General features: G+C 44.1%; 1 protein-coding gene across 2 annotated transcripts in view; it reads right to left on the bottom strand.

The window, feature by feature from the left end:
* Nucleotides 1–24,225, bottom strand: part of SGCD (sarcoglycan delta) — a 344,369-nt gene that overhangs the window by 21,608 nt on the left and 298,536 nt on the right. For both annotated transcript variants that reach the window (XM_037398393.1, XM_037398394.1), the window contains one exon: nucleotides 15,108–15,180. In XM_037398393.1, the coding sequence (XP_037254290.1) occupies nucleotides 15,108–15,180 (73 nt within the window). The remainder of the gene's footprint in view (nucleotides 1–15,107; nucleotides 15,181–24,225) is intronic.

The following is a 24,225-nucleotide window of genomic DNA, read 5'->3' as shown; positions in this document are numbered from 1 at the left end:
GGTGAGGTAGGGCCTGCCCCCCCACAGTCCCCCCTTCGGCAGGACCACCTGCCCGGGGCGGCTCCGGCGGCAGGGATGCCGAGGCAAACCTGGGGCAGGTTTTGCCCAGCGATGCTGACTATGCTCCTAGTATGCTTCTACAGATGACAGTATGCTTCTACAGATGACAGTATACAGAGTAGCTTTATCCCCTCTAAAGGATCTCTTTTATAAAGCAGTCACAACCTGACAGTCATGCTACTTAAACTTTACTGCTCTAGTTAGAGGTAGAATGTGGGGAGAGCTTAAAGAGATATAACTGGACAGGCCTGTTTTAATTGTTCCCACTAGACCTGTGCTCTGTGACCTTGGACATCTACAGAGCCATAAATATGAGCTCTGATTGCTGTTCCCATAGTGACTGGCAGGATGAGCACACTGGAGGGTGGGCTAGGACTGCTTCAAGCAGGCAAGCAGCAACTGGAAATGATTAACTTCAGAAGCTCTGGGGACACTAATGTCACTGCAGGCCAGCCAACCTGGAAGACAAACATTGCTGGGCACTGCAAAAATGATTTTTCTATTTGCTTTCCGCTGAGAGAGTGAACTAGGCTACTCTATAGGCACTATGCTTGGCAAATGAGACCGCGAGCTCTTCCGAGGCGAATTCACCGGTCCTTTCTGCCGCTGGAGATGTCAAAGCTACAGGCAGGGCCTGTCACATTTGTGCTGTGCACACTGACTGTTGGGGAACAGAACACCAGCCCTTGAGCTCAGTTAGACCTGCAGAGCAGGTACGGCTGATGCACGCAGAACATTCCTACCTGGAGCAACGCACAATGTGGGAGGCTTAAATCATCCCATGCAAAGCTGCCAGGCGCCCGGGCTCTCCTTCTCCCAGTCCCAAAGCCAGTGTGGCTAATTCCACAGTGCAGCAAGGGCTGTCACAGGGTTTGGTGTGGAAATGGGAGACCTCTGTCATCCCACTCCAAAAGGGTAAGGACCCGGTGGATGCACCTGTGGAGAGGGATGCAGCTGGTCCTGTGACTGTGCCATCCAGCTCTCACTGTGCTCTCTGCTGCGAATACAGAAATAGAATTCAAATAGCTCTAAACTCTCCTGTTTCAACGTAAGAAGTGGTAGGGTTCCAGGAAAAAAGAGACACATGCTGGTGGCCTGAGTATATATAAAAGCAGCTCAGGAATATTTATATTAGCAGAACACACCGCAGGAAAAGCTGAGCTGTGCTAATGGCAAAGCTGCCAGGATATTTCTGAGTGACTTGTTCAATAGCATGGCATGGTGTGCTCACTGCCTGCCCATCCACATGCAGCTTCATTAAATCCCCAGCGATCAGGGCCTTACACATCACAGAATAAGGGAATTCACACATAGTCACATCTAGCATGGCCCGCAGATCACTCAAAGTTCTCCCTCAAAAACACAACAGCCTCACCGACTCCAGGAGTATATGAAAGTTTGGAACTGAAAATCTCTGTTCTACCATCCAGGATAAATCAGTAATTATTCAGAAAAGCGATGCTGAATCTACCTGTCCATACACTCTGTACACTATCCTAAGCCTCCAATTCACATATATTAAACTCTTCAGACTTCTGTACTGTGGTAACTTCAACGCCAAAGAACAAGTGCAAAGCATCACTTCTCCCTTACTACATGTAGCACTTTTATATATATCTGCATAGGTTTGTTAAAAAAACATGGTAATTCTGACATGTTTTGAAGTCACGATTATATGGTCTTTTATGAGCAGAAGTTTAGTGGCACACTGCGGGCAGACACGATCCTGCGCTCCTGTGATAACTGATCATCCTGGTCTCCTCTCTATGCCTCTAGTCTTTCACTGAAAGTAGATTCCATAATTTTTCAAGTAGCTGAGTCAGATTTGCAAAGTCTGCACATTCTTATAGTGACCACAAGCACTTAAAGCAGCAGCTATTTTTTTTCTAAGTTTGGTTCCTCTTTTTTTTTTTCTCTCCCCCCCCCCCCCCCAATAGAAAATGCCAGAATTCTCCAACATTCTTTTTTAAAATGACCAGCCCATGACCCCCTGACATTTATACAGTATGGATCATCATACTCTGAAAAATCAAGAATTATAAAAAATTAATCTCTCAGGTGCTCAAATGTCTTCAGTTACTTTTGGAAAAATTGACTAATAATAATTATTGCCTGCTCTGCTTCATTGTTAATCCCTCTTTCAGAAAGTGCACTTCTTGAACTGTAGAAAATGACACTTTTAAGAAGAATGTCGCATTTTTTCTGACTGCAGCAAACCATATGGAGAGTAGCTGACAGGTCCTGATGGATAACACATATACTAGCAGCTTCCCTGAATACTTATCTCTGAAAAGAAGGAAGCTCTGCAGAAGTTGCTTGGATGGCTCCATAAATCAATGCCACACCGTTAATTCCTGACAGCTACTAAAAATTAAGGGACAGTCAATTTTAAGGCTTAGTCCTGCAATCGTCTTGCAATTGTTCTTTTGAGAGAGCCATAATCTCCATTTGGGGAGCAAGAGAACCATTATATGTATGTATTCAGTGGCTCCGCTGAAATTTCAGCCTAGCTCTTGAAGGCTAATTTTGCTATTCATCACTCTAAGTAAAAGCGCAGCCAAAGCTGTTGCTTTTGTTTATATCAATTTTTTTGGGGTCTTGTTTTCTCCCTTTTTTTCCTGGAAATTCAAATGAAGAAAAGCATTTCGTTTGTTGTAGAACCATTCAGTCCCCCCGGCAGGTTAGCCAGTACTGCAACCTACCGCAGCCTGGACTAGGAAAGCCAGACACTAATGAAATTGTATGTGCTTTGCTTTACTTAGAAACAGAGAACTGGCATCCAGCTAGAGGAAAGCTTCCTCAAAGAGATGATTATGAAACCAACACTCGCTCTGGTATTGCACAGACATTTTGACATACTGCGTGAGTCAGAGAAACACTCCTAATGTGCATCTGAGCACCTTTGCCTGCAGAACTCCCATTGCATTGACACCAATTCCCCTTTGAAGTCACATCAGTCCACAAGGTATGATGCAACATCATTGAAAACGTACATGCATTTATTAGAGGTTACAGCATAAAATATGCAGGCACCTTGAAATATATGTCAGACTGTGATGGCAGGCAGAGTGACTTGAACATATGTCAGAGGTTTATGATGAACTCTAAAGTGTCTTCATTTAAGAGGCAGCATGCTTTTTTTATAGGCATCCTTTATTGCTTGATTTATTCCTTCTATCTGTAACTAACCTCTAGACTCACAGATTTAGACTCCTGGTGTGATGTTGCTTGAATGCCATGCACCTCAGAGCTCTGCAAAATGTTCTGACAAATTCATTGCTTGGTCCTCTCTCACCATTCAGAACAATGCCAGAGGATGCAGAGATTAAACGATACCCCACTGCTCAGCTGAGAACCCATAAAATCAGCCTGTTTGGTGGGTGTTTTAGAAAATTTGTTACATGCTAAGCAGGAAAGAGCAGGAAAGGACTAGGAGAGATTTAATGTCCCATTTTCCACTCCCTTTAGCAGTACTGTCCTTGATGTTTTCAGAAAGACTTTTTTTTTTTTTTTTTTTTTTTTGCAAAGAATTAGGCATGAACTGATGGTGGGGATAAGAAACTGAGCCTAAGTGAATGACAAATTACTCACATCCTGACACAATCAGTTTGATCCCATATAGCAAAACCTGAGCATTTAGGGAAGTACACAGGGCATAGATGGGCCAAGTCCCACGCTAAGGCAGCTGCCGGATCCCAGGGCTGAATTCAGGACCTGGGCTGTTTCCAGCTGCGCAGCTCATGCAGAAACAGGTACAGTGTGTTTGCAAGAAGACCTCATTAACTTGAAGCACATTATACAGAAGTGATTAAGGAACATAATGTGCCGTGTAAGGCCATCATAACCTCATGACTTCATGGGAACCTTTTTTTGAATGAAGGCAAAACGTTGCCTACAGGATTTAGCCTATTCATACTAAACACCAAAACCGCAGCGGTATTCCCGCATTACCAAAGCTTCTGTACTTCAAAAAGTACTAGAGAATTAAGCCGATGCCTGCAGTATGATATTACACCTAAAGGTGTGGATTTGGTGAGGAGCAGAATTGCACTGCCCAAATCTCCTGGCGCCGTATGGATGGGACTGGCACTTTCTACCGTGCTCCCAGCATCGCTCCTTCTGCCCCAGGGGAACAAGAACTGATTACCTGGTATTGAGAGGTTCGGAGGTTTTAGATAGAAATGAACAGCAATTACAAAGGCCTGTACCCTAAAACAGTCAGAAACACAATTTCTTTAATTAGTTAGAAGTGTATAAACCAGAAAAAAGCCTGTTAAAGCCTAGTAGTTTTTAAGCCAGGGAACTCTGGGTTTCAACCCCTGGCTGAAAGCCCAAGACCTTTTCACAGGTTTCTTGGTGCTTTCCAGGTGATCCTTCTGGCAGCACCCGAGTATCCAAAATGAGATTCTTCAGGTTTGTAAAAAAAAGCTTCCATCTTTAGACAGAGCTCCTCAGCTGATTCTTGTAAGATACCCTGTTTTTCTAAAGAGACTTTTATAGCAATATGAATTTATTACAAAACATTTCACATGCGCACATTTTCAATCATACCTTATGGCTCATAAGAGAGAGAATTTAATTTCGGAAACCTTAAGAAGCAATAATAATGTTTAACCTCTGGCATTGCATGAGAAGATACTGCATATTTTCTATCAAAACGAACAGCTCTAATAACCTCCCATTAATATCCATTTATATTTATTACTCCTTCATTAAAGTTAAGACACCAAATCCTTAATAAAAAAAATTAAATTGACATTTTACTTTACTTCTTTCTCTGTCTTTTAAAATGTTAATACTTAAGGAAGTGGACAGGACATGACATATTTTTATCACTGCCACGCAGTTCAGCACTAGCAGCATAAACCCTTTGTGTCTTGCTTTTTGCCCTTATTATACCAAGTATAAGTAGATTTTCCCTGAGTTCACTGGCAGGGAACATCTCCTTACAGCAGCACATCCCCTCATTATCCAGCCCTCTCAGCTGTTCTCCAGCTCACCAGGAGGCCATTTCTCCCCTGCTTTACAATCTCTTTTATGATCCTTGATGGCCCAAGTTGGGGTGGTGGTGGTGTCGGTTTACTTTCTTGCTTGATTCCCCTGTGTCTCTTTATCCCACGTCCTCAGCCAGCCTTCTCACAACCGTCCTTAATGACACGAAACCAGGCAAAGAGGGAGAGAACGTGTTTTTCTTTGCGTATCGTGAAAAGCAAGAGGTAACTCACGAACCGAGGTCAAAAGAGAATTGCAGCTGAATTTCAGCTGGCGAAACAACTGCCAGGAGGGTCCCGAGAGCCCAACACCCATTTCTGTCAGCCTAACCCAAGAAAAGCTCCTATCCTTCTGCAGCTACTGCCCACACCCTGGGAAATTCGCTCCTCTCTGGAGAATCCAGCCGGATTTCTGAATGTGTTTTCCCAGCTTCCTTGGAGTCACTCACCTGCTTTTTGGTTATTACTCCGTTGCAATCACATTTCTGCTTCCTCGTCTCCTGCATGGCCCCAAAGCCACACAAACACTGTGGGAAACACTTGCTTATAAGTTTGGCTTCCCCTGCCCGAGGACACAACGTCCCTGTGCAGCTGAAGTAAAACACGGCGTTACTTGGCTTGCCAGCAAAGCCGTGCGTATGTATTGCGGGATGTATAGCAGCCACCTCTGCTGACGGATGAAACGGTGGCTGCCACCTTGCCTTTCAAACCAGCAATGCTCCACCTTTAATACGATACTTTCTCATGTGTGGCTTCAAAAAAATGCTGCTTTTTCAGTGAGTCGCTCCAATGCCAACTCAGCTGGGAACCAGAGCAGGGGACCACCAGCTTCAGGAGTGTCAGCGGAATCTGGGAACGAGGCAGCGAAGTCCATGGGCTCTTAGCTTTATTAAGGCAGAGAAGAGAAAGAGGAATCACCTGCCAGCTTCTGCCTGCACAAGTAGCTTCTGCATTTCCATTTCCTTCCTTCACAGGACAAGAGCGTGCACAAGGTGCAGGATGGGTCACTGGCCATCTCCAGTCCAGCGCTGCTGAGCCTCCTCACTGCTGAGCCCAGAAAGCGCCCGGCAGCACACAGCTAATGCTCACACTAATAAGATGCTATTATCATTCTAGATGAAGTAGAGACCAGGGGAGCAACTATGGGTTGTGCAGGGGTCCCCAAAGCGGGACGCAGGCTTGACTGCGGAGTCACGTTTAGAAAGGGGTTCTCATGAGCCACACGCTGCCTCTGCATGGAGAGGCAGCGCCGAGGTCCAAACACCATTCCAGAGCAGGGAATGGCAATTCCTTTGTTATGAACTCAGCAAAGCTATTTGGTTGGAAACCATTATTATTAAAAATAGCCTCAGGTGCCACAATAACCCATGAGATAAATCCCCTACTGCAAAATACACATGAGGAGTAGAGCAGCAGCAGCCACCGCACATTTAAAAAAAAATAAAAATCAATTCAAGACATGAGGAAACGACATAGCTACTCCTGTTTGGCCTAGAGACAACAACTCTATTCCACATGAAACAAAATTCAGAATAAAGATTCTGTAGGCACAGTGAATATTTATGATTTTTCTTAGTAAGTATACAGAACACTGCTTTCAAAGAGATGCCATTATAGTTATGGATGCATTTCCCTCCTTTCCCTAATCGGGTTATGCAACAGCTATTGATTCCAGACTCCAGACTAAAGTACAATTACTGTATTTGTAAAAATGTCCTTTTCAATCACAGTGGACTTGCATAGCTCCAAGCACCTCACTCACACTAAATAATAAGTATTATTGCCTTGATACAGCCAAACCCTCCGGCATCAGCAGAACGCCAGTAGGAAACAAAACCCTGAGCAACTCCTCACTGGGGCAGCAAAGCGTCTGAACTGTCCTTCCCTATTCTGCACGAGGTTAACGAGAAGTCCATGTTAAACGCTTGGTTTTAAGGAAGCTGGTTTGGAAGTGCTGCTCTGCCGCAGGCGAAACCCCGGCTGCGGTTCCCGTGCTGGGCTCTGCACAGGTCCTTTCTTAAAAGCAGGTACCAAGTGCTGAGTAAGGCAAAGATTATTTTGCCTGCTTTGCTCTTCAGTTTGGGTTTTAGAAATGTGAGATACACAGCTGGAGAGAAGTATAAAGGGATAGAGAGAAATATTCAAGAAAACAGTGTATTTTTCTACCCAAAAGCAAACACGGTGCTCAGTGGATTACATTCCTCTCATTTCTTTAAGATAAGAACAGTGTTCAAAGGAAAATCTTCTCTTCTCAAAATTCAGTCATTCTGAAGATGATTACATCCTAAATATCACAGTATTTGCAAAGGATTGGGATAACAGTGATAGGTGGGTAAGGTGCTTTCCTTGCCCCCTTTCTATTTACTTCTGTATTTCGGGCTCAATATCCTTGGTACAAATAGCTCTATCTCAAGTAGAAATGTTACAATAAAACAATACTTTCTGAGTCTCTCTCAGAGCATTACAAACGCTGAATCCCAGATCCGCCCACCAACCGATCCATGATGCAGCATCTCCCAGCTGCCCTACGTAACAGCAGCACCAGCCAGACGCCGCTGCATGGCAAACGTGTTGCCCAACTCGCACTGAAACAAATGCTGGTTTGCCTGCCCCTCTCTCTGGGTAGCTGTCTAATGATTGCTTTTAGGATGCTTATGGCTGCACTTAGTCAATAACCTGCAGATCCTGCTACGGTTGACACCCCAAAAGTGGTCCTTAATGCCTCTAAACCAGGTATTCCTCCCAGGGCACAACCAGTGAGGTATGTGCCTCCAGAACATGGTAGCTCTCCTTAATCATTATCAAAATCATTATCAAAATCTAAATGAAAGGCAACATTTTCTATAAACATCTGCACTCTAGAGGCTAAAGGGTATTTTCATCATTTTCTCTAAGAGCTTACAAAAAATACCACCTCAGGGAGCAGACTAACCTACCAGACAGATACATCATGTTGTGTCACCACATCCTTTCAGTCAGTGCATAGTCAATATTCTGTATTATATGAATAACTAATTAGTTTTGCAACTTGTTTCCACAGATGTCATTGCAAAATCTATCTGAGGAATGTCATCTGCACTTGAGAGAAGGACAAGCATTGTAATTAAGTATTAAGCCATTTCACCAGTGTGAGTCTGCCATGGAGTGTGAAATGGCTATAACTCACATTTTTAAGACCTCGCATTTATTAGCATCTATTTCCTACTCAAGGTTAGCGGCGGGCTGCACAGAGAGTTAAAAAAAGCCAAAAAGCTCACAATTTTGTTACTCAAATGGATACAGATGCATGTCTGACGGTACCGATTGGTCACACCGATAGGGTTTCTCCCAAGTCCCAGAGGACTTCTGCCTCAAACACCTTTGTGAACAGCACTCGAAGGTTAGATGAATGCTCCGATTACGGAGCAAGCAACATTCTGCTGTTGAAAGCTAATGACAACCCTGGCGCGATGCACCTAGGCAGGATACAGATCTTGTATCGAAGATAATGCAATCTGAGATAACAGTCAGGATTGACCGATTAATATCTCCCAGAAAAAAGCTTTGTTTGCATTAGGGAACCCCTACAGAATAAATGCAGAAAGAGAATAATAAACCAGGCTGTTGTATTTTATTCAGGGCCCAGGAAAAGTTAAAGTGGTCCCTGTCTGGAGCCATTGCTCCAGCTGCAATTAGGCGCTTAATTATATACAGAAGAAGAGGAGCCTTGTGTATCATCCCGCCAACCACAAATGAGAGGGATACTTCCACTGCGCTCTATCCCATAAGCTGTGACATTTGGCAGTGATCTCCTTTAGAGATCTGCCCATGACTCCCTTATTCCCACTCCTGTTTCCACATGGAGGCCACGCCGCTCTGGTGGAACAAGCACCGCTCCGGCACCCACGGGTCCCCGCAGCACAGGGGACACAAGCACACCCGGGGAGAGCCCCGTGCCCCACGGCAGGCTGCTCCACCACCAGTTCTGACTGCTCCACCACCAGTTCTGACTGCTCCCACCACCAGTTCTGACTGCTCCCACCACCAGTTCTGACTGCTCCCACCACCAGTTCTGACTGCTCCACCACCAGTTCTGACTGCTTCCACCACCAGTTCTGACTGCTCCACCACCAGTTCTGACTGCTCCACCACCAGTTCCGACTGCTCTGCCTGTTTCCTCTGGCTTGAACCAATCTCAGTTTTTATTTCAGCAATACACTGTGTTCAGAACACCTTCATGCCAAGGTCCCCTTCCTGCCAAGCCTGCTTTCACCATCCATTAGCTCTCTTTGAAGAGGCTATGCCTGTCGATGGACAGACGCTGTTAGCAGCACTGTGAATGGGGCAGGGCCATGATTTATCCAGCCGGGATAAATCAGCACCCTGCCATCTCCCAGGCCTGTGCCTCCTGAGCATCTCATCCAAATCTGGGCTTCACCTGCTAAAAACAGTTAAGGAAAGGACACTAAGAGCTAGATCCTGCCTTTCTGGTGCTGGGTGTGAAAGAGATGAAGGCCATTAAGAGAAGATCTGCTGGGTAACGAAAGGGAACAGCAACCCCCTCTCCCCCTTTTTGCAATAGAAGTATTTTAAGAGATGGAAAGCCCCAGCAATCAACTGCCTCCTTAACTCCAAGCCTTAAATCCAACGGGATAAATAGATCTTAATACACTGCCCAAAAGAAGCCTATGGAAAGACCACCTTTGATGTGGGAGGGCTGGGGCTTGTCTTCTGTAATAGAGGCAATTAACAGGCAGCAGCTTTGAAGGGATGTCAACAGGAGGGAAGGCTACAGCAGAGTGGCTGTGGCTGTGAAATCACCCTGAATTCTGCTCCCAGAAAGCTTCCCCCAACAGCAAGCATTTCAGGAAGCCTTAGCTGTCACAGGGAAATTGTTAGAGCAGACGTGGTCTCCTAGGTTAGAAAATGGAGAGTGACGAGGACCTCTGCCATTTTAAAGAAACTCATCAAAGTCCACTTAAATTAGCTGTAATTTAGAAACCAGGAACCTGTGTCCTTCCATTTCAGTCGTACACTAATAGGTATGTGTTGACTTTAGTGGAGATGGTCATACAAAACCATATGAAAATAGTTATATTTGTTACTATGCAGAAAGTAAAGCTCATCCCAAGGCAAAAGTCTGTTGTCTTTTAAACTGGTAGGACTAGTGAAATTATTTGGATTGCACTGGTATAACAGAGAAATAATTTCATCCTTTCTGGTAAATCAATCAGAAAATGACACCAGCTAGATACGGGGCTACACTGGCCATTTTCCCCTTGCTGACACCTCACAGGGATCCCAAAGCGTTTGCTGTAGAATGAACAGTGGTTCAGTATCACACACTAGTCTTTACAAATTATTTCCATTTCTTACCAATTACTTCCTCTTTCATACCATTCATTTTTTTGCATTTCATCTATTTTTTTGTTCCCTTAATCTTTATTAATGTAATGGGGTTTAGACAGAAACATTATTTGTGTTTGTACTTACTGAAAATGTCTCTGCTGCCTTGTGAAACACAGCTGAGAGAAACCTTAATTTGATAAGAATTATTGTTTTGCAAAATGAGTATTGTTACATTAGCTGAGCACTGTATTTAAATTGCTTTTTGTTACAATAGGTCTCACTTGGACTATTTGGATAGTTCAGTACCGTACACGGTAAGGTAAAATTGCACTAATAAAATCAAGCTGCTAGTACATTTCATCTGCCATTTGGTACTTTCAGTGCTTCATAATTAACTTTGGTCAAAAATTACCCCTTCAAGCCCAAGGGATTAATTCTCCCTTAACTATATTTGTGCAGTACAGGAAAAACAGTCATCCCTTGGTTTCCTGGCCTTGGATGAGCGGTTTACTGCATTTTTAACCCACAATAATTGTGGATGAATTCCAGGTGTGTGCTTGCCCCTTGCGGAGTGAATTTCATGCTGTCTGATTTCTTTTTATTTAACTCTGGGGACAGAAATGCCCTAAACCAGGTTTCCATGCTCTGGGTGCCCCTGCCCAGGATGCCCTGGACACCGGGGAGGTACTTGCGTAGCTCTGAGCCTCAGGACCAGGATGGATGCTCTAACACGGCACCCCTCCGGCGTACACCCTCCCAGCTCCCAGCACTTAGCAGCTGAACAATATCCTCCTGGTATTTTTTCTTATATTGGGATCACCCACTTTTTAATTCCCTCCCCTCTAACTATTTCCCTTTTCCCTTGCTCATTGCTTAGGCTAGACTTTATCCCTCACCTCGGAAGAGTGCTGATCTTGTGTTTGTCGGACAACTTCTGTTAGCCTCCTTGGCGTGTATTTGCCTTTTGAAAGAAGATAAATAGAGAAAGGCAGGTGATTCCTGCCAGTGTCAAGGAGAGGCTCTCGAGACAGGCTATTGACAAGCTACTTGGGTGCTACTAAAATAATCCCAGTGAGAAAAGGTCATCCTGAATTCAACTTATCTACACAGGCAATCACATTATCATATGTCAAAGACACTGACTTGCAACAAACAGAGCCAATGCAGATGAGTATAAATATTTCAAAGTCCAAACAAATCTCCCAAGCTCTCCTCCCAAACTTTTTTTTGGGATGATACTGAATGGCAATATTAAATGTTCCAAGAATTTGAAAATAATTTGAATTTGTTTGCTTCCCTTTTTACTGTTTTTGACCAGTTTAGAACCCAGTGAACAACTACCAAAACTTTCAGGAGTCTAAAAGTACTTTACATAAGTAAAACCATGGAAATGTTTACAGAAGCACACCAAATAGTCTTTCAATCATTGCTAGTTCTTAGGTCATTATTAAAGAATATTCTAGATCCCAAATAGGAAACATGAACCATTAACAACAGCCTGCACTAAACATAAACAAGACATTTAGGAGCTCTGGCATTCCTAGTACAATTGGTACTGAGTAGGATTGTTTTAGGATACGTGAGTCCGCAGCACGGGAGAGCACCTCCTGAGAAGACTCAGCAGCAAAGTCCAGACCTGGCTTAAAGAAGCACCAAACCAGTTCTCGCTGCCTTGTGATGGGCTTAGCACGCAAGGAGAAAGCTGTGGCCACATTGCCACCTGAATTTTCCCCATCTAAATCACTGCAGACAGAAGTGTTTTAAAAAGGGCACTCTGAAAAGAGGGCCACGCTTTTCTGTGACCACCTTGTAGAGCAGCCGGTTAATAATAAATGCATTAGGCTACATGAACTGAAGACCATTCGTCAGCTAAACGGGGACAGAAAGTCTGTTGAGAATGTGCGTGCTGTCGCTTGGAGCGTGTCAGTCTTTGTGACACATCGGCATGACTGAAGGCCTTTGGGAGATGGGAGGAAAAGCAAGCAAGAAAGAGAGATGATTGGCATGATAGCGCTGCTGCCTGCCTTGCGGGGGAAATCGGTCTGTCTGCTAAGGAGAGGAGGAAGGGAAAGAAGACATCAGATGGTCTGACTCCCAGTGGTGACAGGAGCAGTTGGACTCCTCTCTTTCTGACAGTGACAGCCACTGTCACCTTATTTTGAAGTGTCCTAATGAAAAAGCGGGAGTCAGTACGGTACTGAAAAGAGCAAACTAATGGTACCCATTTGGTCTAGAAAGGGTGATGGAGGTCGGTAGTGGCTGGCGACAGCCTACAGGAGCTGAATGTGCACTTTCCCACCCCGAGAACTTCAGCCAAAGGAGGAAAGAAAGTCTGCACTATTTATTATAGAAAAAGGTCTTTCAGAATCACGCCAGCTACTGAGTGCGTGTGTACAGCGCTGCTTCCCTAGCACTGCACGGCAGCTTGGGACCCACAGGCTGACACCTCATTCAGCCCCATTTCACTGCAGAATCCTTTTGAATAGGCCAAAAGGACACCTTACAAACATACTCTGCTATCAAAATAGGACGGTACCAAAAAATGTCCCCCCAGAGTAAGATTATTTTATCTATTAACTCTGTACTGCACCCAAAAGGCACCATTTTACCTAAGAAGCAGCCAGTGCTCCAACACGTGGAGAGAGAGATGGATGGTTCTTGGTTTGGGGAGGAAAAAGAGCATTTGCTCTTGGGAAACCTTGCTTTCTCTACACAGTGCTACCATTGCTTCTCTTCTTCTCAGGGCGATGGAAAAAACCATTTATTTTTGCCAAGATAAAATTTTCAGAAGCACACAAAATGTTTTGGGACCCCACGGGACTTTTTTTTTTTTCCAAGGTAAATCCTATTGAGTGATTTCCCCTTAAGAAAAAAGAAAAAGAATAAAACCCCACCAGATTTTTACAGGATTTTTTTCCACCCAGTCCACTAATTTGAAAGGAAGTCAGTTATCTAACAGCCCTCTACATAAAACAAGTGAAATAACAACATGAATTTAAAGCAGATCAAACATACTGAACCAACCCCTTGCATGGATATTGCCATTAACTCATTTCAATTTCATTTAGCTTAATTCTCTTCAGAACAGACGCATACTCAATCAGATTAAGGCCATTTTAATTCACATTTGTCCCCTCTAATATGACAACCTACACTTATTTGGATTAAATTCCCTTCCCATGTTTAGAAAAGTCCTAAGTAACCACACACACGGACCTACGTCTTGCATCTCTTTTGCGCTGCTGAAAATGGGACCTGGTTTTGTAAGTTACTTAGATGCTATTGGATATTTTAACCATTATCTTGCCTTTTTTTGTTTCGTCCCTCCCTCCCCCTCAAAAAAAAAAAAAAGTCAGTAAATATGGGCTGTGTCAGAAAGCCTGTGTCACCTGAACCTCACCTACAAACCCACCCACCCGCTGCTTCATTTGCCTGGAGAAACAGAGGGTACCTGTGCTGCGCATCACTGCTCCCTGCCCTCCTGGGGCTTCTCCCACCACTGCAGACCCCAGTGCTGCCCTGGCAGCTGCATGTCAGGCTGAGCAAAGACCCTCTTTGTTTAAAGGACGTATACCGAGGTTGGGAAAACCGTAAGGCAGGGTTAAAGTCACTGCATGGAGGAAGAGAACAGGCTTCTATAACAAACTGAATCAGACCACCACTGCACTGGTTGCCTGACATACGGTCCCCGGAGTGCAAAATGGGAACAATTAAGAGTGTTTACAGAGAGAAACAGAAAGATCTAGACAGACCCAAGGGAAGGTAGCCAGGATATTCTTTATCTTCCACGGTGATCTAGCTGGGCTATAACTATCCCCCGTATCAGAGTACAGAGAGTTAATGAGAGGTCCTCTCCCATCTTGGTGCACCTGCAGTAAATTTGCAGCGCTCCTGCACAGCTTCAGCTGCCTGAAGATTGCTTCAGCCCCAGCAGTTTCCAGGAATGGAAAGTCTGCAACCCAAGACCTAAGGACAAGATGTCCTTCTGGAGATTTTTTCCCAGCTTTTTTTCTCACTCTCTCTTTTCCTAAGGACCAACAATTAAAGCACTGATGGCAAACCCCTTCAGCGTTCTTGGTCAGAAGATATCAGAACATTCAGTCAATAATTTATTAGGCCACATGATAAGGCTCTTTTCAGAGACTACTCATCCAAATTAACCTGTAGCGGCACACTTTTTTTTTTTTAAAATAAATATAATGCCCAGCATTAGCTTGAGGGCAAAGCTGGTTCTCAGGAGCTGTGCTGTTTATACCCTCCTGATGTACTGCTGTCAGTAAGCAGCATCTCTGCGCCTGTCAGCAGCTACATGCACACGCAGCTAGACCCTGTTGTAGGTCAGGGCGGGTTTGCATTTCTGCAAGACAGGTAATGCTGGAGAGCATTATCCTTTTGCCTGCTGCTACTCCCTGTGATTCAGCACAGACTTCAGTATCTCCCTGCACAATCAGGAAAATATTTCTTTTTTTTTTTTTTTAAATGCTAAGCCCAGGGTACACAGAGCATGTTACAGAGGAGAAACGATGCTCTCATTACCCATGATTGCCTTTAGCTTGGTCATATTATATGTAAACACGGCAGTCCCTTCTCTTCCAAGGCATCCTCTTGGTGATGCCTTCCGAAGTGAATCCCCAAGCTTTTATGCAAAAGCAAAACTGATGCCCAGCAGCACACACAAATCCGACAAGGCTCCACTGAGTTACCGTTAAACCATATTCCAAAGTTTACCTTAGTTCCTTGAAGGGGTCTGCCCTGACATTGGGAGTTTCTATAGATTTAGGGAACACTGTGCCTTCTGCTCCTGAAATCACAAAACAAAACAGAAGACAAATTGTAAACATTATAAGCTGTTATCAGGGGAGTGATTGTCAAATCATACCTAGGTGCAATTTAACCCATTGCCTGACTCCATTTCTTTCTTGCACACATCCCTTCTGTCCCCAGGAAAAGCCAGACCTTGATCATCTGAAATCGGTTGCTTTGATTACAACTGGGGTTTGCCTGTAAATGGCACTTCTGGCTGTAAAAACAGCTGCTTGCACCCTGACTGTGGGAACCTTGTCGACCCAACTGATGCAGGGAGCTTGGAAAACATACCCCCATGGCCACCAGGCATCTAATCCAGCTATGTCCCTCAGTAATGAACCTGGATGCATGTCATGGCGCTTTTTTTTTTCTTTTTCTTTTTTTTTTTTTTTTTTTCTTCTGGGCTCTGAGAGATACTCAAAGGAGAAACCCAAATTTTGGCTCGACCACTGCAAACGTCTTGCTGGTCTGGCTGTGCTCCCACCTGGGGAAAAGGAGGGAGGTGTCCACCAGATGAAATGCAGCACAAGCAGGCAGCAGACCCTGCCCTAGTCCCAGACCAGCCACCAGTTTGAGGTGTGACCCAGAAGTCATTTAACTTCTGCTCATTTTCCCCTGCTCTTAGAGATGGTGGGGAAGGCAGCACCGTCCCCATTTGGTGACTGTTTTCAGATCGCCAGCTGTAAACTGCTAGGTAATACAAACAGCCTTCCTAAGTTTCAGGCCACCGCAGTCCTCTTCTGTGGCCACCTGCACAGCCCAGGCTGGGCCACTTCACCCGGCCATCCCTGCACTATTTGGTCCATATTTATGCCTGAGCCACACTGTGTCTCTCTAGAAGACGTGCTCTCCCCATATCACTGTTTCAAGCCAAAGGCAGCCTGTGCCATCCTCTGGTAAGCCTTTCCAGTATTTATTCTAATTAAAAAATCTTAATCTAATCTGAATTGGTCTCACTTCAGCTTTCAGCCACTAAATCTTCTCGTGTCCTCACGTGTCAGCCAATTTGCCCTGCATGAGCAGACTCTCCACCTTCTGCAGATAGTTACCAGCAGTGATCCAACGACCTCAACCTTTTCTGATTCTCTGAATAGCTCAGGCTTTCTGAATCATTCACTGTGAAGCAGATTTTCTGGATTTCTCATTGCTCTTTTCTGAACCCATTCCACTTTTAAAATACCCTGTTGGGACACAGGTGTCCCCAAGTGCTGTCACTGGCGCTCTATGCTGCAGAACATCATATTCTCGCTCCCATTGAAATTTCCAATTAAAACACAGTTAAGAACGACACTAACTGCCTTACACACAGCAGAGCACTCAAAATTAACGTTCATGTTCTCTAATATATAGCTGCCTACCCAGTGAGCAAGTATGACCTCTATTCTTAAATTTAGACATGTGGTCTTGCGTTCAGATACCCTGTGAATGATTAGTCATTCACTACCTGTAGTCATCACAGCAATTTCAGTGCCAGCATGCAAACAGCACCAGTGGCAGTTTTTTATTTCCTTTGGTTTTTCTTTTATACTGCTATTGGTGCAAACTACAGATCCTGATGACACCTTTCACATATTCTGTTTGAGATCTCTCTTAACACGTGCTATTATAATTGTTATCTCTGTGCAGTCTGGAAGTCACCACTACAGAATAAGAAAAGCTTCTGAGATGATGTAAAACATGTTAATGCAACATCCTTCTGTAACTTCTGCTACAACTGAGAAACACCTGTGGCTTCAATAAGACTGCACTTTCTTTGCACTGAAATAAATTAACCAAGCCATCCCACTGTGTTAAAGAAAAAAATCAGAATGAAAACAAGCGCTCTAACCTTTGTCAAAAAACGCACCTCCTTTTTAACCTAGAGAAAAACAAAGTAATCTCAAAGATGATAAAAGCAGTCTAAAGTTTGAGGGCTTATACTTGAGAATTCAAATTGATCCTATGGCATTAATACAGATATTTAGCTCTTAACTTTATTATAAGCCTTCATCGTTACCAGTTGTCAAAAGCAGCTGTAACTTGCCAGTCATGAAGGTTATTATCACCAGATCTGTCCTCTCTCAACAGTTTGCAAATGATTTAAGTCTCTGCTTATCCACACAATTGCCTTGGCTATCAGCTTTGCAATGAAACTTAGCAAAAGACGCAGCCTGCACGTATCTGTGTAACAGAACAATGACTTTGCAGCAGAGGAAGATGAGGAAGCGGAGCTGGAGAGGTGCACACAGACAGTCTTGTACCCTTTCCACCTGTATTGTTTAAATGGTGACTTTACGCTGGTAGTTCTAATCCATTTTTACACACTTGATCAGCTACTTAAGTTATGCAAACCCCAAAATAACCATCTGCACATAACCAGAAATGTCTGCAGGATAAGGAGAAACTTTAGCATATTTCTAACGACTTGAGTTTTGTAGGCTTTCATTATTTAATTTAAATGCAGCAACCATCTTTGGAAACAAAGGCAGAGAAGACTCCAATGCAGCCATTTCAGGAAGGCTGAAAACAAAATAGGCTGCTGTTCTTTCCTTCACCTCCTTGATTTCCTTTCCCTACACACAGTTCTTAAACCTTCTTTTCCTGTCGCCTTCATTCCCAGATCCACGAAAGAGTCCCTTATGCACTAGGAACAGGAATGAGATTACCAAATCCTTCTTCTTCTCTCCTTTGATACAAGTTAGAAGTGAACGCTACTTGCCTTGATAAGGCTTCCTGCCTTGACAATATCGTTTCTTATGATTCTGTTTTAAGGACACAAAATCTCCCAAAGGGCCACCTGTCCCTGTCACTGAGTAGGACGTCAGCCACGAGGGGCTGCCGAGGGACCGGGACTGAGACATCCCTCCCTTGACTCTGGCTGTCAGCAGCTGAAGGACTCCTTGAGCTGGCAGTGCCACCCAGCCACCGGAGAGACACTGATAAGCTTTCCTCGCCTCACCTAATTATCATTTTAAGTGTCCCCATCTCTGTGTCAGGGGGCTCACAGATGAACAAAATACTCCGGAGGAGTTCTTCCTTTGGTTTCAACCTGATGATTTCACTGGATGCTTCTTCTGACTTGGACTGTGAAAACCAGTAAATAGCCATCCCCTTCTTTCTGTGTTACTGGAAATTTTAGAGACTTGGAATGTGCCCGCTCCCACCAGTCCTCTCCTCTACGTGGAAGGGTGTAGGTCTCTGCTGGGGGGAGCGGCAGCTCCTGCAGTGCCTCCCAAGGGAAACAACAGCTTTGGACAAATGCAACTGGACATTTGTGTCAAGGTCTGGCTCTTGGCCACTCTGGAAGTCCCCAGCCAGGCTGTGATAGCATCCATGTTTGGCAAAAGAACAAGGGAAGTTTGAGGGAAATGTGCTGTTGACACTGAACTGGGCTATTCTGGCCCTGCAGAGGAGAACTGGGATGTCATGGAGAAACAAATATTTGACCTCAGGGAATGGAAGAAGAGAGAGAGGATGAAATTATAAAATATAAAGTCCAAGGTCACGTGCTTAGAAAAGTAGTAAAAATTTCTTCTCTGTGTCGGATGCTTCCAGGACAGAAACGCCCCTGGACAAAGCTTGAGTGCCACTCATGATTCATGGCAGTGGGACAGGGCCAAAAGGAAGGCAAACGTGACGTTAAACTGAAAGGCAAGAGGCAAGTCTAACAGGAACATGGAAAAAAAAAATCACATTATTTTAAGAACCATCAAGGAATCCTTGAACTATTATGTAGCCCCCAGCTCATCCTCAGCGAGGAAAGTGTACAGAGAGGAAACACTGCCATGACTGCACAAAGAGGAAAAGTCCATCCTACAAAAGAATACTGGAAGGACTTGGCTTTTTAGCTTAGCAGCATGATGGCTAAGGAAGGATACAAATGCTGTGTATAAATACATTAGGAGGATAAATAACATGAAGGAAAAAGAACTACTGGCTCTAGGCCTATGTTGGCATGACAGCAAGCGGCAATAAACTGGCCCCAAATATATTTGGGAAGAAAAGTAAGTGTTTTCTAGCCAAAAGAGAAGCAAAAATGGGAGCAGCTTTTCAGTTACTTGGGACAGACAATGTAACAGATTTGACAGATTCATGACTATAAGATGTGGCGTTTCAAAAACAGGAGACAAGATCTGCAGGACCAGAAAGTGCCTGCTAGTCTTGCACTCCCCTAGTCTTATTTTCACTGTCCTCTGAGGAATGATGGGTTCTGGCAAATGATATTGATATACAGCTCTAAGAGTTCAAGAATTCGCTGTTACAATCCCCCTTCTCAATCAAAGCTGCTATATCCCCCTTCTCGCTTTACTGAGTATGAAGGAAACTTAAATTAAATTTATTATTGTACAACACAGCTTCTGCTTCCCCAATTACCTGTTATTAAAACATTTGCTATCTACCATGAAAAAAGGTTTAATACAAAATTTCTATTTTATTGCAAAGTACTGAAAATATTTTTTTTCCCATCTTACAAGACTCTCTGCTGCTGCTAAAGGTAACTTATCTGCAAACAGCCAAAGACAGTTGGGAGAAAACAATCATATAATTTGTATTTAAACATACTATACTGTACATCCCTAGGCGATACATTATTCTTTCTCACAGTATTATATCAGAGCGACTTCTATTAAAAGCCATACCTACTGATTCCCTCTTCTGACACCGTGTAATTTACCACCGATAAATGTTCATAAACAGTTTGACTGAAAAATCCATAAAGCCATTTCAGCTTTATTTTAAGTTCCATTTAATGTCCCTCAAAAATGATTTCATCAATGTGTTTCCATTAGCTGGTTCTCTGCCCAATAACTTAATTCCACACATCAGTCAGGAACTTATAAAGCATATGACAGGATCTACCTAAAATGTTTTGAATCACCATAAAGATTCACTCAGAGTGGGATTCCGTGCCCCCCCACCCCCTTCCAGTTTATAAGGTGTGGAAGCACAAATGTCAAAGACCCCAATATGTGTTCACTTCATGCAAGAACAAAAGCCAAGAGTCCTATGGCAAGGGAACATTTACAGGTCAACTTTGGGGTTTGGGGATCTTTTTTTCTTTTTTTTTTTTGGTTTCTTTTTCTTCTTTAAGACTCAGAAGAAAGACTGCATGAGGACAGCTCTGCCAAATAAGAGTTTGCATTTTCTGTGGCACTAGTAGTTTCTTAGAAGCCTACTGCCACATCCAGGAGACAAGCCTGGTTGCCGTTTGGACCACTGCAAGTGAGTTGCTGGAGCAACACCCAGCTTCTAGACCTCCTCTCACCTCCCTCTGCCCATTCTGCACCTGCCACGGGAGCCTCCAGTGCCACTGGGCTGTTGGACCTCGTGAACAGCTCCAGCTCCTGCACAGGAAGGCACTGTCCATCCTCGCTGCAGAGCAACCTGTCCTCACCGCTTCCAACATGGAAAGCAAGAAAACCAGCCAACGCACTGGGCTTCTGGCAATCACCTTGCTCTACAACGTGAATCCGAGACTTAGCATAAAACAAGGCGTTTTTAAATCCTGGTTTCACATTGAAACAAAGCAGAAGCATCATGTTCTGTGTGTGCATGTCGGTCTGCCAGTCTCCTGTTGAACAGTGCCTTCTGAAGCGTTCGCCCTCTTCTTCCAAATGGGGAGCTGATTGATCAATCTCATGAGCTTTGTGAGAAAAGACCAAGAGATTACTAACACCCCACCAAGGCAAGGGCTCTGGCGTGAGCTCAACGCTGGCTGGATGCCAGCAACTCCACAGGGGAGAGAGGAGTTACAAACGCCCCAAGAAGAGAGGAAACGGCAGCTGGAACGTGCATCTTCTTAACCAGTGACAAATCCAGCCAGAGGAAAGTGGACATCAACAGCCCAGCACGCCCTGCTGCTTCTTGCTTTTCCTGCGTGCACCTGAGCTGCATGGAACTGTCCTGGCACCTTCCTTGGTGCAAAGGCAAGGGCCGTCCCTGCTCCCACTGCGCTCCAGCCACCGTGGCAAGGTACTGATCACTCTGCACAAAACTTGCTCGAGGCTTCTACTGCTATCAGCTGGATGGGAGAGAAGAAGAGCTCAAATGCAATGCAATGAGAGGTATTTTTAGACTAATGATTGATGCTCCTGCTGTCAAGGGTAGGTGGCAATCAGCTGAACAGCACTTGGGGGGGAACAGAACGTGAAAGAGAGAAATCAGGTTTCCGCTCAAGTGCAGATGCACCTAGTTAGTTATTCCCCACTTTCCTTTTTCTTTTCGTCCTAGACGACATATTTCTTTCCCACTCTTTGTTTTCTTTCAGTAATAATTCCAGACCCACAGTACACCTTTAGTGTTGTGTATCACTGGTTTATAATGAAATTGGAGTCTGAGAGCCCTGTGACAAACTTGGTGATTAAGCTGGCTTTAACAGTGTCTGCTCTTCAGCGCTTTGCCTTAATGTAGTACTGTGCAAATGAGGGGAGAAGGAGAAGGATTTGCTATGAGTTTTTTCTAGCTGAAGTCAAGAGGCAATGTGCAGCGTGCTGGTGATCTCCATAAACTACCTCTATTCCCACTGTTATTGATCAGGACACATTCAGCAATTTGTTAATGAAAACACCCATCTGAGAAGGTTCTCTCCTCTGCAGGTCTCATCAGGGTAATATGTGACAGGCTCCGAAAGGTGTCTGTGCAAACAGATGTCCAGGAAATAAATCCAATACAATACAGGTAGAAATGATTTGTGCCTGCTTCTTTTAATTCCTAGCTTTAAAAGCCTTATTCATCCTTAATTTATGTTTTTAAATGGATGAACATAGCAATTGCTGTTGCTCCCCTTGAATCCCATCAAATCTGAAATCAATAAGGGCTCCATTTCAGGGCCCAACAATAACAGCCTGGCTAGGTTAAGCCAGCACACTGAACAAAAGCCATAAAGCTTCATTCATGTTTCTTTCTAGGATACCATAAAAATAGTTCATTGCAAAGGTCTATCTATCTGCTTGCCTTCGTTGTCAAAGCATTGGGGAGTTGTTCTTTTAAGTGCAATCTATGTAATGAAATCACGTGCAGGTGATGATAATAAAAATGTAATATAATTTGTTTAGATGCTTTTCGATGTTGGTCTTGGCACTGTACGCACACAGGGAGTGAGTCAGCCCTTCGGCACTGGGCTGTGGTTGAGCGAGACCAGCCGGGAACTCCTTGTGACTCCAGCACTGCCAGCTCTGCTGGCTGGAGGAGAAGCAGTTATCTGACTCATTGTCCCAAGGCACAAATGGAGCTTGGTTTTAAGGTAGAAAACTTGCAAACAATAAGATGAACCACAAGCTCTAAGATGAGCATGTAAGTCATTAGTGATGGATGTGTCTGTGGACACACATCGACCTTCAACAGCCTAGCTTCAGTGGTTGAATATCTGAGAAAGGTAAGAACAGAAAAGAACAGAAGGGCTCCCATCCAAACTGAGAAAGACATACAAAGAAAGATTGCTGCAGCTTATGCTGACCTCTAGATATTTCCTTCTCGACTAGTTTTGGGGTCCCTCAACACTTTTTCTGCAGCTCAATGATAGCAATGTCATCACTGAATTCCTTTGAAGCTCTTCTTGGCATTCTGGTGCAAAGTTGCAAAGAAACTCAGGGAAGCACCTGAAGCAGGAATACACAGTGGAAATTCATCAAGTAGAATATTATGTGAGCTTCAAACGGATCAGGTTGTGAAGGCCGGGGAAGACACTTAGGAAATAAAACATAAATCTGCCACACTTTTAAACTTGATTTCAGTGTTTGGTAAGTATACGGTATGCTTCTTCCATAATCCTTGTGACATTTAATCAATATTAATCTGATGATGGATGATTCTTCTTTTTCCTTAAACAGCATTAAGACAACGCAATCTGAACACACATTTCAGCCTGGACTCGAAGCCTATAGACTTTACATAAATGTGATCCTTTTTGCCTGCAATGTACTCTGAAATAAAAGCAAACACAAGGAAAACTTCTCAGTATATCTCCCTCCCGACACACATTGTCCTCTCCGACAAAAGACGTTTACAATCTGGGTAAGCGGATTTCAAAAAAGGAGGGCAATGTTAGTTGGATTTGCCATTAAAAAGGAATGGACAACAGTGTCCACATCTATTGTCCTCAAGGAAGCAAAGCAGCCAGAAATATTCACTCAACAATTGTAGGTTTGTTCAAGATCTGACCATTTTAATTTCTTCCCTTATAGAATGGGACAAAAACTTTATTTGGAAGAAAGCACCCAAAAATCCCATTCCAACCTCTGGGGGAAAAACCCCCATCCAATTTAATCAAATATTTTTTTTTAAATAGAGTTTTTAAATTCTTTGTCACTGCTGATTGCAGATTAAATAATTTTTGACACCTGAATTTTACATTGAAACAGCAATAACACAATCCCTAACTGAGAGCAAATTTCCTTGTGGCTTTAATCACTGACAAGAATCATGTTCTCCCCTCCTCCCCCTTAATTTTGCTAAAGATAATTTTTTTTCCCCAGCATCAAAGCTCTGCAGCGAGTGCAAAGAAATGTGATGAAACTCCGCTGCCATGACTGAAGGCTACAGACAGCGGAGGCTGTTCCCAGTCTTGCTAGTGCCAGTGCTAAAACCTGGTATCTTCATTTGCCAGCCTATTTCCCTGCTTTCCTTGGTTTATGCTCTGTCCTTTTACCGCAGCACCAATGACTACATGACAGCCTGGCAATTGCTGCAGGACTGCATTAGTGTTACCGCTTAATTACCTATAGGGAGTGCGTAGCGAATATTCGTAGCTGCTTCCTAAAGAAGTTCATACATCTCCAGCAAAAGGTGAAATGCCTGTCCCGGCCTCGTGAGCAGCGCCGTCGTGGCACGCTTTGCTCTTGCCGAGAACACAAAAGGGAGCTCTGGAGCAACTGCTACCTCTCGGTGCCGTTGAAGCAGCCTGAGCAAGGAGCTCATTTGCAATGGGATGAACTGGGAAAGACCTCTGACCCCAGGCTGATGGTACAGCGTGCTTTCCAGAAGCCCAGCGGGGTACCCCAGCACGGCACCACGGCCACGCTTCAGCAGCGCCGAGCCATCCCGGAGTTACAGGCAGCTCCCT

Source organism: Falco rusticolus, chromosome 8, assembly GCF_015220075.1.
Source record: "Falco rusticolus isolate bFalRus1 chromosome 8, bFalRus1.pri, whole genome shotgun sequence".
NCBI classification, from domain to species: Eukaryota; Metazoa; Chordata; class Aves; order Falconiformes; family Falconidae; genus Falco; species Falco rusticolus.
Note: the sequence above shows the minus strand (reverse complement) of the source record. Positions and strands in the feature narration are given on the sequence as shown.